Source organism: Eretmochelys imbricata, chromosome 3, assembly GCF_965152235.1.
Source record: "Eretmochelys imbricata isolate rEreImb1 chromosome 3, rEreImb1.hap1, whole genome shotgun sequence".
In the NCBI taxonomy this organism is placed as follows: domain Eukaryota; kingdom Metazoa; phylum Chordata; order Testudines; family Cheloniidae; genus Eretmochelys; species Eretmochelys imbricata.
The window spans coordinates 175,030-191,921 of record NC_135574.1 but is presented as its reverse complement, the minus strand read 5'-3'; the positions used below and the strand labels follow the sequence as shown (position 1 = coordinate 191,921).

The window sequence follows — 16,892 nt, the reverse complement described above, 5'->3', positions numbered from 1 at the left end:
ACTAAAGTCTGGCTTTCATAAATGAAAATGAAGTAAGGCTTTTGATGTGGATTATTTAACATTTGTACGTAGTGCAAGTGTGGATAACGAGTACTTGAGGTTAGACTCCTAGCTATTGTTTAGGTGTGACTAGTAGTTTTTGGTGGGGTATGTGGTTAGTGTTTAAGACTTAATTTCAGAAAGGGGGACTACACAAAAATGAAGAAGTTAGTGAAACAGAAATTAAAAGGTACGGTGCCAAAAGTGAAATCCCTGCAAGCTGCATAGAAATGTTTTAAAGACACCATACTAGAGAGTCAATTTAAATGTATACTCCAAATTAAAAAACGTAGTAAGAGAAGCAAAAAAGTGCCACCATGACTAAACAACAAAGTAAAAGAAGCAGTGAGAGACAAAAAGGCATCCTTTAAAAAGTGGAAGTTAAATCCTAGTGAGGAAAATAGAAAGGAGCATAAATTCTGGCAAATGAAGTGTAAAATTATAATTAGGAAGGCCAAAAAAGAATTTGAAAAACAGCTAGCCAAAGACTCAAAAACTAATAGCAAAATTTTACTTTTAGCAGGAAGCCTGCTAAAAAACCAGTGGGGCCACTGGACAATCGAGAGGCTAAAGGAGCACTCAAGGAAGATAAGGCTATTGTGGAGAAACTAAATGAATTCTTTGCATCTGTCTTCACAGCTGAGGATTTGTGGGAGATTCCCAAAGCTGAGCCATTCTCTTTAGATGACAAATCTGAGGAAGTCTCCCAGATTGAGGTGTCATTAGAGGAGGTTTTGGAACAAATTGGTAAACTAAACAGTAATAAATCACCAGGATGAGATGGTATTCACCAAGAGTTCTGAAGGAACTCAAATATGAAATTGCAGAACTACTAACTGTAGTTTGTAACCTATCATTTAAATCATCTTCTGTACCAAATGACTAGCAATGACGAAGGCTGCGAGTCTGTCACGGATTCTGTGACTGATGCAGCAGCTGGTGCTGGCTCAGGGGCTGCCCCTAGGCCAGCAGCAGCAGTCTGGGTGTGTGTGGGGGGGACTCAGAGCTAGGAGCAGGGGGTTGGAGGCTGCGTGGGGACAGGACGCTTACCTCGGGGTCAGGGGCTCCCTAACTCCCACTGACATGGCCCCACTGCAGCTCTGAGGCAATGAAGGGGTTGGGGGGGGGTTTCTATGCTGTCCGCATCTGCAGGCTCCGCCCCTGCAGCACCCATTGGCTGCGGTTCCCAGCCAATGGGATCTGCCGCAGCTGGTGCTTTTTGTGGGAATAGTGGAGCTCCTGCCCTGCTCCCTCTGCTGCCTAGGAGCTGCAGGGATGTGGAGCAGGGTAGGAAGCCCCTGCCAGTCCATTCCCCCTCCACCACCCCCAGCACCAACGGGGGTCCTATGCCACCCGGCCTGGTCCCTCCCCTCCCGCCCCAAACATCTGTGGCTCTCTCCCACCCCCGCCCCCCTGGGCAAACTGGTTGAAACTATAGTGAAGAACAAAATTGTCAGACATAGATGAACATTTTTGTTGGGGAAGAGTCAACATGGTTTTTGTAAAAGGAAATCATGCCACGCCAATCTATTAGAATTTTTGAGGGTGTCAACAAGCATGTGGACAAGGGGGATCCAGTGGATATAGTGTACTTAGATTTTCAGAAAGCCTTTGACAAGGTCCCTCACCAAAGGCTCTTAAGCAAAGTAAGCTGTCTTGGGATAAGAGGGAGGTCCTCTCATGGATTAGTAACTGATTTAAAAGATATGAAACAAAGGGTAGGAATGAATTATCAGTTTTCCGAGTGGAGAGAGGTAAATAATGGTGTCCCCCAGGGGTCTGTACTGGGATCAGTCCTATTCAAAATATTCATAAAATTATCTGGAAAAAGGGGTAAACAGTGAGGTGGCCAAATTTGCAGATGATACAAAACTACTCAGGATAGTTAAGTCCCAAGCAGACTGCAAAGAGCTAGAAAAGGTTTTCACAAAACTGGGTGACCGGGCAACAAAATGGCAGATGAAATTCAGTGTTGATAAATGCAAAGTAATGCACTTTGGAAAACATAATCCCAACCATACATATAAATGAGGGGTTCTAAATTAGCTGTTACCACTCAAGAAAGAGATCTTGGGGTTGTGGATAGTTCTAAAAACATCCTCTCAATGTACAGCAACAGTCAAAAAAGTGAACAGAATGTTGGGAATCATTAAGAAAGGGATAGATAATAAGACAGAAAATATCATATTGCCTCTATATAAATCCATGGTACACCCACATCTTGAATACTGTGTGCAGATGTGGTCATCCCATCTCATAAAAGATATATTGGAATTGGAAAAGGTTTAGAAAAGGGCAAAAACAATTATTAGGGGTATGGAACGGCTTCCATATGAGGAGAGATTAATAAGAATGGGACTTTTCATCTTGGAAAAGAGATGAGTAAGGGGGGATATGATAGATGTCTATAAAATCATGACTATTTTGGAAAAAGTAAATAAGGAAATGTTATTTGCTTCTCATAACACAAGAACTTGGGTCACCAAATGAAATTAATAGGCCACAGGCTTAAAACAAAAGGAAGTATTTTTTCACACAACACACAGTCAACCTGTGGAACTCCTTGCCAAAGGATGTAGGCCAAGGTTATAACAGAGAATTAGATAACTTCATGGAGGATAGGTCCATCAATGGCTATTAGCCAGGATAGGCAGGGATGGTGTCCCTAGCCTCTGTTTGCCAAAATCTGGGAATGAGCGACAGGGGATGGATCACTTGATTGTTCTGTTCATTCCCTCTGGGGCACCTGGCATTGGCCACTGTGGGAAGACAGGATACTGGGCTAGATGGACCTTTGGTCTGACACAGTATGGCCGTTTTTTATGTTATGTTCTTCAGATGGAAATTGGGATTTAGGTGCAAGGAGAGGGTTATAGCTGTCTCTACAGCATCCAGCATTGATCACTACTGGAGACTGAACACCTGACTTGATGGGCTTTTTATTATTTGCCTGATCTTTTATTATGGATATTTGATTTCTGGGAAGAATGGTGGTATGAAATAGTGTAGGTATCGATGAGTTAGAGTTAGTGCTTGTAGCGTACAGTATAGCGGACTGCCAGGTCTGCTATAGTTAACTTTTATATTAGCTTTCAGTTTGAAGTTTGACTCTCAAGTGCTCTAAAATCTGCACAATTACTTGAATAGCCTTGAACATTTTTATACCTCATGGGGGCGTGGGACAGGGTTAGTGATCCAGATTTTTGGTCATTTCACAAAGCGGTTCCTCACCTACAGCTTCCCTCCCACCCAAAAAGACCAAAAACAGATTTTAGGGTTCATGCATTCTGCCATTGTATTTTTGCATACAGATAAGGATCAAACTAGGGCTGAGATCATAACACCAGGGTCTCAGTCACTCAGGAGTTACCTCTGCCAAGTGCATGATACCCCTAGCCTTTTGGGGGACCAAAAAATCAGAGCATTTATATCTCATTGTAGGCATGTGCCTAATGCTCATGAACTAAATGGATTATGCTGAACATACGTGGACCGAGGAGCAAAAGGAGTTTGAAGCAAGGAAAATTTCACTGCACCTCAAAAGAATAAGCAGTAGTCTTTGATCCCAGCCCACTCAGCCGGTGTCAATTTGAGTTCAGTCTAGGCCAGAAAACTCAAAAAGATCTGAAGACATTTTGCTAAAATTTAATTCTTTCAGGGTTTTTTTTTTCATTTGGGGGGGAATGTAGTCAAAGTATATTTGAATGAAAAAAAAGACCTATGGATGCTTGCTGGGGGAAAGGTTTGGGGGGAAGGGCATAAATGGGGATAGGTGGAATGGGAAGAGTTGAGGGGCTCGGGAGAGGGTGGGGAGGTGGCCCACTTGGAAAGAACCTGGGGAAGAATGAGACGGGTTCCTGTCGGCTCCAAGGAGGAACTTCTTGCATGGTAATGGCTTCTGCAGCATTAATTAATGGCTTAATGACATGGGACGGGCAGAGTGAGCTGGAACCAATGGGAAGGCAAAATGTTTCAGGGAATGGTTGGGAAGAGCTTGGAGAAGGAGAGAGAGACAGACTTTGGATTTTTAATGCTTAAAATTACTGTAACAACGATGTAACAACTGTTAAGATTTTGGGACATAGACCATGTACAAGATTTCTCTGACTGACCCTGTTAGCAGCTACACACTTCAGACGTTTCTAAGCATGGCCGTTATCCCCATTCCACTGTAACAAAATGGACAGAAGAGTGGTTAGGAAACTGTAACAGGGTGCATGACCCGCCCCTCTTCCTGGGGCCCGCTTGCCCTCCCAATAAGGCTCAGAGAGGCTCCAGGGCTGTGCAACACCCATGTCTTTATTAACTTCGTCCCACCACCAGTGTCCATCTATGTACAAGTTTTACAGGATTAATCTCCTTTACAGGCAGAGCCAGCCTTCAGCTGGGAGGCCTCCAGTTCCCTCCCTGACTGACTTCTCCCTGTTTGCCCCCTGCCTTCTGGCTCCCTCCCAGTCTTTATAGCCTTTGGCTTGTCAGGCCAGCAGGTGTTGCCAATCCTCAGCCCGGCATCAGGCCTTTTCCATCTGTTTCCCCTGATTGGAGCTGACTGTGCAGGGGCTAATTAGGTGCTTTTGCACCAGCACCCTGCTACAGAAACGCAAAGCAAGTGTGTGGCCTAGTGAAGAGACCACTGGACTGGGACAATTCCTGGCCTGCTGGGTGATGTTGGGCAAGTCACTTCACTGCTCTGTGTCTCAGTTTCCCATATGAAAAATGGGATAATGATGTAAAGTTCTTTACAATGTACTGATGAAAACACTGTCCTTTCCTATCGTTTATTTGGTTACATCACCTAGGAAATTAGATTGTAAACTCTCCAAGGCAGGGGCTTTTTCTCTTACTTGTTACTGTTAGGTGTCTAGCATATTCTTGGACTCTGTAAACAAACAAGTAGTACCAGGTTTGGGAAAAAAGCCTATTAACATTTCTATAACCTTCTGCTTTTCTGAGCTGTGTGTGCAGATATGGTCTGGGCCCAAATGGTGGAATAGTGACTTCTCTCAATCTCTTTGCTACAAGATTTGATCAGGTACCAAGCTCTTTGTTCTTATTATATGAGGCTGTGCTGTATGTTAGTAAGAGGCAGCATGTAATTTACAAGCCAGTTTCGCACTCTTCCACATGTGGAATTGCAGAGGGCATAGTTTCACTGAGAAGAGAAGTTAGAAGCTGCAGTAAAAAGTAATTGCTTTGAGGCAGGATAAGTGTGTCTGCTGCATTGAACCACATATCTAGTAAACTGAGTAATATTAAATTGAGTTTGATCCAGGGATTTGCTGCTGTGAGACTAAAATGTCTCAGGGGTACAGACTGGAAGGGTGCAAACAACTGGCACCTCTGCCCGCTCCACTTGGCAAATAGAAAGCAGCAGTACTGCAGCGATGTGTTTCTCCCTAACTTCTGATGACCTGGTTTAAAGTGAGCGGGGAAAACGTTATGGAGAGATAATAGATGTGTTTGCAGCCATGTCCCCTGATTGTTGTTGTTGTTATTAATCATGTTTATTATGGTAGTGCCAAAGGACCAACCAAGAATGGGAGCTCATAATGCTAGGCACTGTGCAAACATAGAGTAGCAGACAGTCTAAGCCCTGTATTCTCTTATTTTGTAACTTTGCTTGGGAAATGTATTTTTGTGCGTGTTTCCTTCTTAAATTATTTTTTGGATGTTTGAAGGCAATTCGCCTAACCATTTTTAAGTTTGCTTAAAAATTCAGCCATTTTCAAAATTTTCCTTGAAGCGTCTTGGAATCCTATAGCTAAAACAATGTGAAGTTTTGAATGTTTACAGTAATACAGTTAAACATGATTAATATCTGGAACATAGTTTAGTAACAAGATAGTTACCGTATGAAGTTTGCATGGTTTGACAAGTACATCATAAATCCTATGCAGAGTAAGAAAAACAGAGGAGAAATGAGAACACTGCAGTTTGTATATAAACTCTACAAAGCAGTATGAAGCAAAGGAAAATTGGGGAAACTGCAGCTCATTAGCAAAAGTCAACATGGTTTCTGTAAAGGGAAATCATGTCTTACTAATCTATTAGAGTTCTTTGAAGGGGTCAACAAACATGTGGACAAGGGGGGTACTTAGATTTCCAGAAAGCCTTTGACAAAGTCCCTCATCAAAAGCTCTTACGTAAATTAAGTTGTCATGGGATAAGAGGGAAGATCCTTTCATGGATTGAGAACTTGTTAAAAGACAGGGAACAGAGGGTAGGAATAAATGGTAAATTTTCAGAATGGAGAGGAGTAATTGGTGTTCCCCAAGGGTCAGTCCTAGGACCAATCCTATTCAACCTATTCATAAATGATCTGGAGAAAGGGGTAAACAGCGAGGTGGCAAAGTTTGCAGATGATACTAAACTGCTCAAGATAGTTAAGACCAAAACAGACTGTGAAGAACTTCAAAAAGATCTCACAAAACTAAGTGATTGGGCAACAAAATGGGAAATGAAATTTAATGTGGATAAATGTAAAGTAATGCACATGGGAAAAAAATAACCTCAACTATACATACAATATGATGAGGACTAATTTAGCTACAACTAATCAGGAAAAAGATCTTGGAGTCATCGTGGATAGTTCTCCAGTGTGCAGCAGCTGTCAAAAAAGCAAATGGGATGTTAGGAATAATTTAAAAAGGGATCGAGAATAAGACCGAGAATATCTTGTTGCCCTTATATAAATCCATGGTACACCTACATCTTGAATACTGTGTACAGATGTGGTCTCCTTATATCAAAAAAGATAGACTGGCATTAGAAAAGGTTCAGAGAAGAGCAACTAAAATTATTAGGGGTTTGGAACGGCCCCATATGAGGAGAGATTAAAGAGGCTAGGACTTTTCAGCGTGGAAAAGAGGAGACTAAGGGGGGATATGATAGAGGTCTATAAAATCATGAGTGGTGTGGAGAAAGGGAATAAGGAAAAGTTATTTACTTGTTCCCATAATATAAGAACTAGAGGCCACCAAATGAAATTATTGGGCAGCAGGTTTAAAACAAAAGGAAGTTCTTCACACAGTGCACAGTCAACCTGTGGAACTCCTTGCCTGAGGAGGTTGTGAAGGCTAGGACTATAACAGGGTTTGAAAGAGAATGGATAAATTCATGGAGGTTAAGTCCATTAATGGCGGTGAGCCAGGATGGGTAAGGAATGGTGTCCGTAGCCTCTGTCAGTCAGAGGGTGGAGATGGATGTCAGGAGAGATATCACTTGATCATTACCTGTTAGGTTCACTCCCTCTGGGGCACCTGGCATTGGTCACTGTCGGTAGACAGGATACTGGGCTGGATGGATCTTTGGTCTGACCCAGTATGGCCATTCTTATGTTCTTATTAGCTTCCGTAGGGCTGTAATATCTAGCAATAGCCAGGATATGGTGGCACTCCTAAGCCTTGAATTTTTTATTTTGTTTATTTTTTTTTTAAAAAAAACCTCCAACAAAATACTACCTTTAAGTTAAAGATATTTAAGATGTTGCTATATCACAATGAACTTCTTTAAGATGAAGTTAAGTTTGCAGGCATATATCAGTGGTTTGAGTTTATTAGCTTTCCAGAATGTTGGGTACGTTTTAACCCTAACATGTAGAAACCCAGGATATTCAGAGTTAAGACTAAAGATACAAGAAACCCAAACTTTTGAAAATTTGGAGGTTCCATGGTAAAGTAGCCAGTCTGCCTTAGCTCTACTCCCAGAGAGATGCCAGCTTCTCGTTGTGTGTAGAGTATAGAAAATGCACACCACAGAACATCAATTGTGTAATTTTCATACATACTTGTCTTTGATATTATGTGTTCTGCTTTGACACCATTCTGCTTTCTGTCCTTTTCATGTATGTGCTCTTATTTCTGGGCATCTGACGCTTGTATATGGAGACTTGCTAGCTCTGTCTAATGAATCTTGAAAACTGGCTTCCATCTGGAATCACAGGACGTGATCTAGTGAAATGCTGAGGACCTTCAATGAGGCATTGAACCAAACCACATCACACAAGATGAGACTCTTAATGAAGAGTGGGAAATGATTGCCTTCCTTGTACAATTTCTCTAATTATGATATGGGCAGAGTTAAGGTTGATTTTAGTTATGCAATGGTTGAGTACTTATCCACTTTCTCTTAACAGTTAATTTCTATATTTTTTAAATGCTTGGGTTTTTAACTTTAGCATTCCTTGGTGTACATATATAGTCAAAACAACTTAATTTGAAGTTAAAGCTTATCTCTGAATAAAGAGCATAGTCTTTGTTTTGTACTGGATCTAAATTAAAAGCCTATTATTGTTTCCTTTTCTTTCCAATCAGGTGATGAAGTTTATTGAAAAGCGGCAGAACACATCTCAGTGAGTAAATTCCAAAAGAATATACTATTCTGAAATCCCTCTAGGAAAGCCACTTGAAAGAGTTCCAGTACAGGGTCTTTACTTGAGGAAAGCTGTCTGAAATTATCAGTCTTGTGCTGTGAAAGATTTGTATATATCCAGGTGTAGGAACAGTCTGCTACTTAGGTGTGTCGTGCTTGAGAAAAGAGCTACAGCTTGAAGCAGAACCACAAGCTTCCAGTAACCAGAGGAGACTCATTCTCCTGGTCGTACACGTCTCTTCTGCTTTCCCGGTACAAGACTGGTAATTTTATCTTTTTTCTTCTGTAAGGTCCATGGGACGGTGGGGGGGAGAGTTCAGTGCCACCTGCTTGTTGGTTTTCCTTCACCCTCAATATTGAAGATATCTAAACAAAAGACTTGGAATTTGATGGGTAATTAAATTGATGTCCTCTGTGATATAGTCCAAACGCTAACAGTTCGAAGTTGTTAGAGAAGAGGTCTGTTCATTGCAAAGCTCCCTTAATACAATTCATATAAGCTCCATTGTTCTACATGATGTGTAAACATAGGGAATCGGTTTTTGTTCTCAAGAGTTTACAGTCTAAGTACCTGTTATGTTGATGCTTTTGACTCTATCATTTAAATGTAATCTGCAGAGAACAGTAATGACCTTTTGCTGGCACCTTCAGTGCAGGAGATTTTTCAGGTCCTTTCCAAAGGGTATGTCTACACTGGCAAGTTTCTTGTGCCACAAGTTATACCACTTTTATTAAAACGCTGGAATTAAACCGCTGTTGCGTGTCCATGCTGTGCACCTTGTGATGCTGGAACGCATCCACACTAGCAGCTCTTTCAATGGCAAAGACAGCAGTGCATTGTGGTAGCTAACTCACTGTGCAACTGGCCGCACGGTGCTTTGGGAGCGGTTTGCAATGCCTCATGGGGCAGGCACAGCATCACATGATGCAGGTTTCCCAATCCCATTGTTCAGTAGTGTGACGAAGTGGGGTTTTATTCATTTTGCTATGTTGCATATGAGTCTTACTGTCCTATACTAATACTGTGTGGACCTTAGTTTCCCTGGGTACTGCACCAATAGTTAGGTGGTGGGAATTGGGTATGTGATTTTGCTGAGGCCCGCAGGGCAGGTGAGACTGCCCAGCTATTTGCAGCTATGTAACCTGAGACCCAGGATGGGGGTGCAACCAGGTGACACCTTTGGCCCGGGAATCGAGAGAAGGAGGAGGGGCTGGAGGCTGGCAATCCGCTTGGGGGACCTGGAAGCGGAGGAATCCAGGGCATCTGGCCCAGGATTCCCAAGGTGGACTTGGCTGAAAGTCACTGATGTTTGTAATAACAAGCTCTGTTCTATGCTGTGGTCCTGTCTACGAATAAACCTTCTGTTTTACGCTGGCTGAGAGACATGTCTGACTGCAGAGTTGGGGTGCTGGGCCCTCTGGCTTCCCCAGGAGCACCACCGGTGCAGACTTGCTGTGGAAAGCACACGGTGTGAAAAGAGGATGCTGAATATTCCGAGGTCAGACCCAGGATGGTCGAAGCTGTGTAAGCTTCTTGCCCTGGAGACAGTATGCTCAGAGAGAGGAGGCTCCCCCAGAGTCCTGACTGGCTTCGTATGGAGTAGTTCCAGAGCATCACCTGGTGACTCCGTGACACATGGGCATCCTACTACGTTGCCGGCTTCTTTTCAGCTGAAGGGATATGGGGGAGGAGAGGGGAGAGTGTGAGACAGGGAGTGTGTGTATGTAGGTGGGGAGAGAGACAGGATGTTTTGGGGGACAGAGTGTGTGTCAGCATACTGTCTTTTAAGTTCAGACAGCAGCAGGAAGCAGCCAGTCCTGGGGGAGGGGAAACCCCGACATCAGCTCCAGCTTCCCTCCCTGGACTCTCTGCACAGCAATCAAATGCGCTCACCTTCCTGCCTCCCTCCCTCCCTCCCCCTGTGTTCAACAGAGTATTCCACATTAATGGTTTGCTTTGTGTCCCAGAGCAGATCAGCATGCAACAGCTGTGAGAACTGTTGCTGTGAGAAAGGGTGCTTTGAAAGGGGAGGGGAGTAGGTCTCTAGGGCAGCCGAGTTCAAAACAATGAGCAGAGTGGTCGTTTGAGGCAGAAAGCTGCTTTACCGTGCAGAAATGTGCCAGTGTAGACAAGCCCTAAGTCTTGGAATGCTTTGGGAGAAATCTCCCTGAGCTGTAACAAAAATTCACATGATCTGGCTGTCCCCATCTTTTTGCTAGGCTAATCACCAGGAGCTTGTGCTTTTGACGAGGGCTCTCGATTAATTGCAGTTAACTCACGTGATTAACTCAAAAAAATTAACGGCGATTAAAAAAATTAATTGCACTGTTAAACAATAGAATACCAGTTGACATTTATTGAATATTTGTGGATGTTTTTCTACGTTTTCAAATATATTGATATCTATTACAACACAGAATACAAAGTGTACAGTGCTCACTTTGTATTATTTTTTATTATAAATATTTGCACTGTGGAAATGATAAAATAAATAGTATTTTTCAATTCACCTCATACAAGTATTGTAGTGCAATCTCTTTATCGTGAAAGTGTAACTTATAAATGTAGATTTTTTTTTTGTTTACATAATTGCACTCAAAAACAAAACAATATAAAACTGTAGAGCCTACAAGTCCACTAGGTCCTATTTCTTGTTCAGTCAATTGCCAAGACAAACAAGTTTGTTCCATTTACGGGAGATACTGCTGACTGCTTCTTATGTTTGCATGGCACTTTTGTTTGCAAGGTATTTATGTGCCAAATATTCTAAACAATCATATGTCCCTTCGTGTTCGGCCACCATTCCAGAGGACATACTTCCATGCTAATGCTGCTCGTTTAAAAAAATATGTTAATTAAATTTGTGACTGAACTGCTTGGGGGAGAATTGTATGTCTCCTGTTCTGTTTTACTGGCATTCTGCCATATATTTCATATAGCAGTCTTGGATGATGATTTAGCACATGTTCATTTTAAGAACATTTTCACAGCAGATTTTACAAAATGCAAAGAAGATACCAATGTGAGATTTCTAAGGCTAGATACAGCACTCGACCCAAGGTTTAAGAATCTGAAGTGTTTTCCAAAATCTGAGAGGGACGAGGTGTGGAGATTGCTTTCAGATGTCTTAAAAAAGCAACACTCTGATGTGGAAACTACAGAACCTGAACCACCAAAATAGAAAATCAACCTTCTGCTGGTGGCATCTGACTCGGATGATGAAAATGAACATGCGTCGCTTTGCTGTGCTTTGGATTGTTATCTAGCAGAACCTGTCGTCATGCTGATGACATGGACGCATATCTCCTGGAATGGTGATTGAAGCATGAAGGGACATATGAGTCTTTAGTGCATCTGGCATGTAAATATCTTGCGATGCCAGCTACAACAGTGCCATGATAATACCTGGTCTCACTTTCAGGTGACATTGTAAACAAGACATGGGCAGCATTATCTCCTGTAAATTGTAACCTAACTTGTTTGGCTGAAGTAGGACGGAGTGGACTTGTAGGTTCTAAAGTTTTACATTGTTTTATTTTTGAATGCAGTTATTTTTTGTACATAATTCTACATTTGTAAGTTCAACTTTCATTATAAAGAGATTGCACTACAGTACTTGTATTAGGTGAATTTAAATATACTATTTTTTATTTTTACAGTGCAAATATTTGTATAAAGTGATCACTGTCCACTTTGTATTCTGTTGTAATTTAAATTAGTATATTTGAAAATGTAGAAAACATCCAAAAGTATTTAATAGATGGTATTCTATTATTGTTTAACAGCGTGATTAATCACACAATTAATTTTTTTAATCACTTGACAGCCCTACTTTTGACTAATTCTTCCTTTGTTTGTGGTGGTTGCCTTCTTCACAGATATGTTCTTATTGATACACCAGGACAGATTGAGGTGTTCACCTGGTCAGCCTCAGGCACTATCATCACTGAGGCACTGGTAAGTGTTTTTTGCACAACATCAGAGTGAGGCTGGCTGGGGTAGGTGGTTGCAGAATGACACGTTTTACTTAACTAAAACTTGTTTTATCCTGTTCTTTCAGGCTTCCACTTTTCCTTCAGTTGTCGTTTATGTGATGGACACATCTCGCAGCACCAACCCTATCACCTTTATGTCTAACATGTTATATGCTTGCAGGTAAGAAATCATAGGTTCAGAAATCAAATGTGTATCTTTTCAAAATGCTGTCTGTCTTATCCTCACAAAGAAATGAGGGAGCCCACATTTCTTGAAAAGATCTTTAAATTGGAACAAAGTTATTGGATTTGACCATTCATATCTCACTCACAATGTTTTTACCCAAAGAAAACAGTGCAACACTGACAGATTCAATCATTCTTCTCAACCAGGACCTGTGAGAACTCCGACAAGCAGCTGCTCCTCACCCCTAAAAATCCCTTGTGGACTTTCACAAGGCTCAGTACCACCCATATCTCTCCCCAGTATTTGAGACCTCTTGAAGAGGTTGAGAGGTGCTATGTGAAATCAGTTGTTTGCAGTGTTGTTATATCTGTGTTGGTCCCATGATATGAGCAAGACAAGGTAGGTGAGGTAATCTTTTGTTGGACCAGCTTCTGTTGGTGGAAGGGACAAGCTTTCAAACTACACAGAGCTTTTCCTCTGGTCTGGAGAATGTCCAGAAATCAGTACAGTCTGAGAGGTCATAATGTCTGCTCTTCATCAAGATACTGATCTCTTGCAAACTCAGCCCAGGCAAGAGTCCTATGCTAATAGTGGGAGGGCAGAAATATTTTGTTTGCTAGCCAGGATACTCAGTAGTTCTTTCATTAAAGGCATCTGGTCTGCTTTTTGTCAAGGTCAATGATGTTTGAGTACTACTGGTAATCTTGGACAAAGTGGCAAAGTAATTGTTGCATCTACTGACATCTTGTCAGGATGCTTCATCGTTGCCCCTTGGAGTATGTAGCCACAGCAGTTCACACATTTGTCGCCTCCTGGAGGAGTTATTTGAAATGCCATGTTGTCTTCCTCTTTAGTTCCAGATACAGGAACGTTCAGTTTGTGCAGGTTTCAGAGTAACAGCCATGTTAGTCTGTATTTGCAAAAAGAAAAGGAGTACTTGTGGTACCTTAGAGACTAACCAATTTATTTGAGCATAAGCTTTCGTGAGCGACAGCTCACTTCATCGGATGCATACTGTGGAAAGTGCAGAAGATCTTTTATACACACAAAGCATCAGCAGAGACAGAACTCTCTGTCTTCATGACCCATCAAGAAAGCTGCATCCCTCAGGGAAAATGGGGCTAACAGTACCGGGGGAAAGCTCCTGAGAGCTGACGGTAGTGTGCTCTTTACAGAGGGCCCTGTATGGTGGGGAAAAGATTGAGCTTGAATCCCACTGTGATGGGTTTCCCCCCAGAGTGCCACCTGGAATTGGGGTACCACTGAGCCCTCTGACCCATCAGCCTGGGCTCCCCCTCACACTGTGCTGCTGTGACAAGTTGTAAAGCCCTTCAAGCTTGCATTTTCACCAGCATTCACCCAGGTAGGGACACACTTTGCTGCAATCATATGCAGGCTTTTTAACCACCAGCCTTCCAGCCTAGGACCCCAGATCAGGACCATCCTGCCCTGATCAAATTTGGCCAGTATATGGGTTTAACACCCAGTCCTCCTCTCCCTCAATGTGAAGAGGACCATGCACACTTGGGAAAATCTCAGCTTGATTACCACAAGACACCTTAGTTTAACGCACACTGGTTTGAATTAAAACATAAAATAAGTTTATTAACAACAGAAGTATAGATTTCAAGTGATAGCAAACCAATCAAAGCAGATTACCTAGTAAATAAACAAAACAGCAAACTGAGTTTAACATACTGGATAGGTAGGATATGAATTAGCAAATTCTTATCCTGAGTGATAAACAGGCTAGCAGATTTTTAAGACACAAGCTGCCTTGGCTTTGCAGCTTGGGTTTCCCAGGTTTTTATACACAGGCTAGAAATCCCTTAGCCTGGGATCATCATTTCCCCCGTTTAGTCTTTATTTCTCAGATATTTTCAGCTGTGTTGTTGTAGGGAGAGCGAGGTCCCTTTATGATGTCGTTTTTTCCCTTTTATTCACTTGTTGGAAAGCTCTTTTGCTGTGACCCGGGTCAAACAGTTCCCATTGTGTAGTGCTATCTCTGAGAGGTTTTTATTGTACACAGTTCTGGGTTAATCCTTGTGCTTGTGTGCATTTCCTTAATAAGCCATTAACATTGTTTGGCCTTTTTACTGTTTTACCTGAAAGGCTACTTGTGGGTGTGTTCAACCCCACAACATGTCTTAGTAACACATACACAGTCAAACTTTATAACTTCACATACAATGATAGCACATACAATTCAACGAGATATTAATGTCTAGGAGATTAAGACTTTTAGAATGATACTCACAAGGCATACTTTGTACAAAAAATGTCACACCCACCGTTTTCTGAATATGCTGCAAGATTCCCCTTTTTGCAAAAGTTTTTCTTATGATTGAAAATAAGACATTAAAATGGAAATAAAAATTGAACAACCACAGTAAATAGAAGTTGCTGAACCAGGAGTATAAAGCAGATTTCATTAAGGACAATGCTCAATAAATCTTACATGAGAACCATAGACTTATTAGGGCGCCTGGTTTGTCTTTTAGGTTAACTGGCTGATATCCACTCCAGGGCTACTTTTTCATGCAACATGTAATCAAGCTATGTAGCTTACTGCCAGAGGAAGTCACTGAGGCTAAGAATTTAACAAAATTCAAAAAGGGATTGGTTATTTATATGGCTAATAGGAATATTCAGAATTTTTGTTATAACTATACGAATTTTGAAAGGGATATTAAACCTTGTGTTTCAGGTCGTAAGCCAATCTCTAACTATTAGAGATGAGGATGAGTTTTATATGGGGGATAGATTATTCCACATAAACCTGCTGCACTGTTCTTATGTCATTCTCTGAAGTGTCTGGTTCTGGCCACTGTTGGAGACAGTATATTAAACTGGGTAGACCTGAGGTCTGATGCAGTTTATCAATTCTGTATTCCTAAACAAAGAACTTCCCCTTTCTAGTAACTGTGCCTCAAAGTTCATGGATCCAAAAATATGTCCAGTTGGGTCTGCAGGTCTGTATGTATTTTGAGGTCATAGGTCAGTCCACAAATATCTCAACCATGATAAAAGTCCTGAGTCAAAATAAAACAAAAAAAAAAAATAAAAAAGGAAGGTTAATAACAAGTAGAGCTGAAATAATAGGAAAACATCAGTCAAGCTCAGCCATGCACACAGGACAATTGCTGTTCTACAGAGAGATGCTGTCATAAATATAAAGGGAAGGGTAAACCCCTTTGAAATCCCTCCTGGCCAGGGGAAAGCTCCTCTCACCTGTAAAGGGTTAAGAAGCTAAAGGTAACCTCGCTGGCACCTGACCAAAATGACCAATGAGGGGACAAGATACTTTCAAAAGCTGGGAGGAGGGAGAGAAACAAAGGGTCTGTGTCTGTCTGTATGCTGTGCTTGGCCAGGGATAGACCAGGAATGGAGTCTTAGAACTTTTAGTAAGTAATCTAGCTAGGTATGTGTTAGATTATGATTTCTTTAATTGGCTGAGAAAAGAATTGTGCTGAATAGAATAACTATTTCTGTCTGTGTATCTTTTTTGTAACTTAAGGTTTTGCCTAGAGGGGTTCTCTATGTTTTCTAATCTAATTACCCTGTAAGATATCTACCATCCTGATTTTACAGGGGGGATTTCTTCATTTCTATTTACTTCTATTTTCTATTAAAAGTCTTCTTGTAAAAGACTGAATGCTTTTTCATTGTTCTCAGATCCAAGGGTTTGGGTCTGTGGTCACCTATGCAAATTGGTGAGGCTTTTTATCCAACATTTCCCAGGAAAGGGGGGGTGCAAGTGTTGGGAGGATTGTTCATTGTTCTTAAGATCCAAGGGTCTGGGTCTGTAGTCACCTAGGCAAATTGGTGAGGCTTTTTACCAAACCTTGTCCAGGAAGTGGGGTGCAGGGTTTTGGGAAGTATTTGGGGGGAAAGACGCGTCCAAACAGCTCTTCCCCAGTAACCAGTATTAGTTTGGTGGTGGTAGCGGCCATTCCAAGGACCACGGGTGGAATACTTTGTACCTTGGGGAAGTTTTGACCTAAGCTGGTAAAGATAAGCTTAGGAGGTTTTTCATGCAGGTCCCCACATCTGTACCCTAGAGTTCAGAGTGGGGGAGGAACCTTGACATGGTGGCATAGTGGTGGGATTAACCTGAAATCATTTTGAGATCCAGTTGAGATTTTTTGAACTAGAAATACAGATTTTAAAAAGGAATTTTTTTTTCCTGTGGCTTTGAAGCAGCTTTGAAACTGAAAGCATCTTGGGTTTTCCCTGCTTTGTGGCCAAGCAGAGACAAAAGGGGATTATCTTGTGAATTGCAGGTTTTCTTTGCCTGGAGGCAGGGTACTTAACTCCTGCA

General features: G+C 41.7%; 1 protein-coding gene across 3 annotated transcripts in view; it reads left to right on the top strand.

Annotated features, from left to right (window-relative positions):
- Positions 1-16,892, top strand: part of GPN1 (GPN-loop GTPase 1) — a 127,517-nt gene that overhangs the window by 4,261 nt on the left and 106,364 nt on the right. For all 3 annotated transcript variants that reach the window (XM_077812222.1, XM_077812223.1, XM_077812224.1), the window contains exons 4-7: positions 5,005-5,071; positions 8,352-8,389; positions 12,289-12,367; positions 12,471-12,565. In XM_077812222.1, coding sequence (XP_077668348.1) covers positions 5,005-5,071; positions 8,352-8,389; positions 12,289-12,367; positions 12,471-12,565 — 279 coding nt within the window. The remainder of the gene's footprint in view (positions 1-5,004; positions 5,072-8,351; positions 8,390-12,288; positions 12,368-12,470; positions 12,566-16,892) is intronic.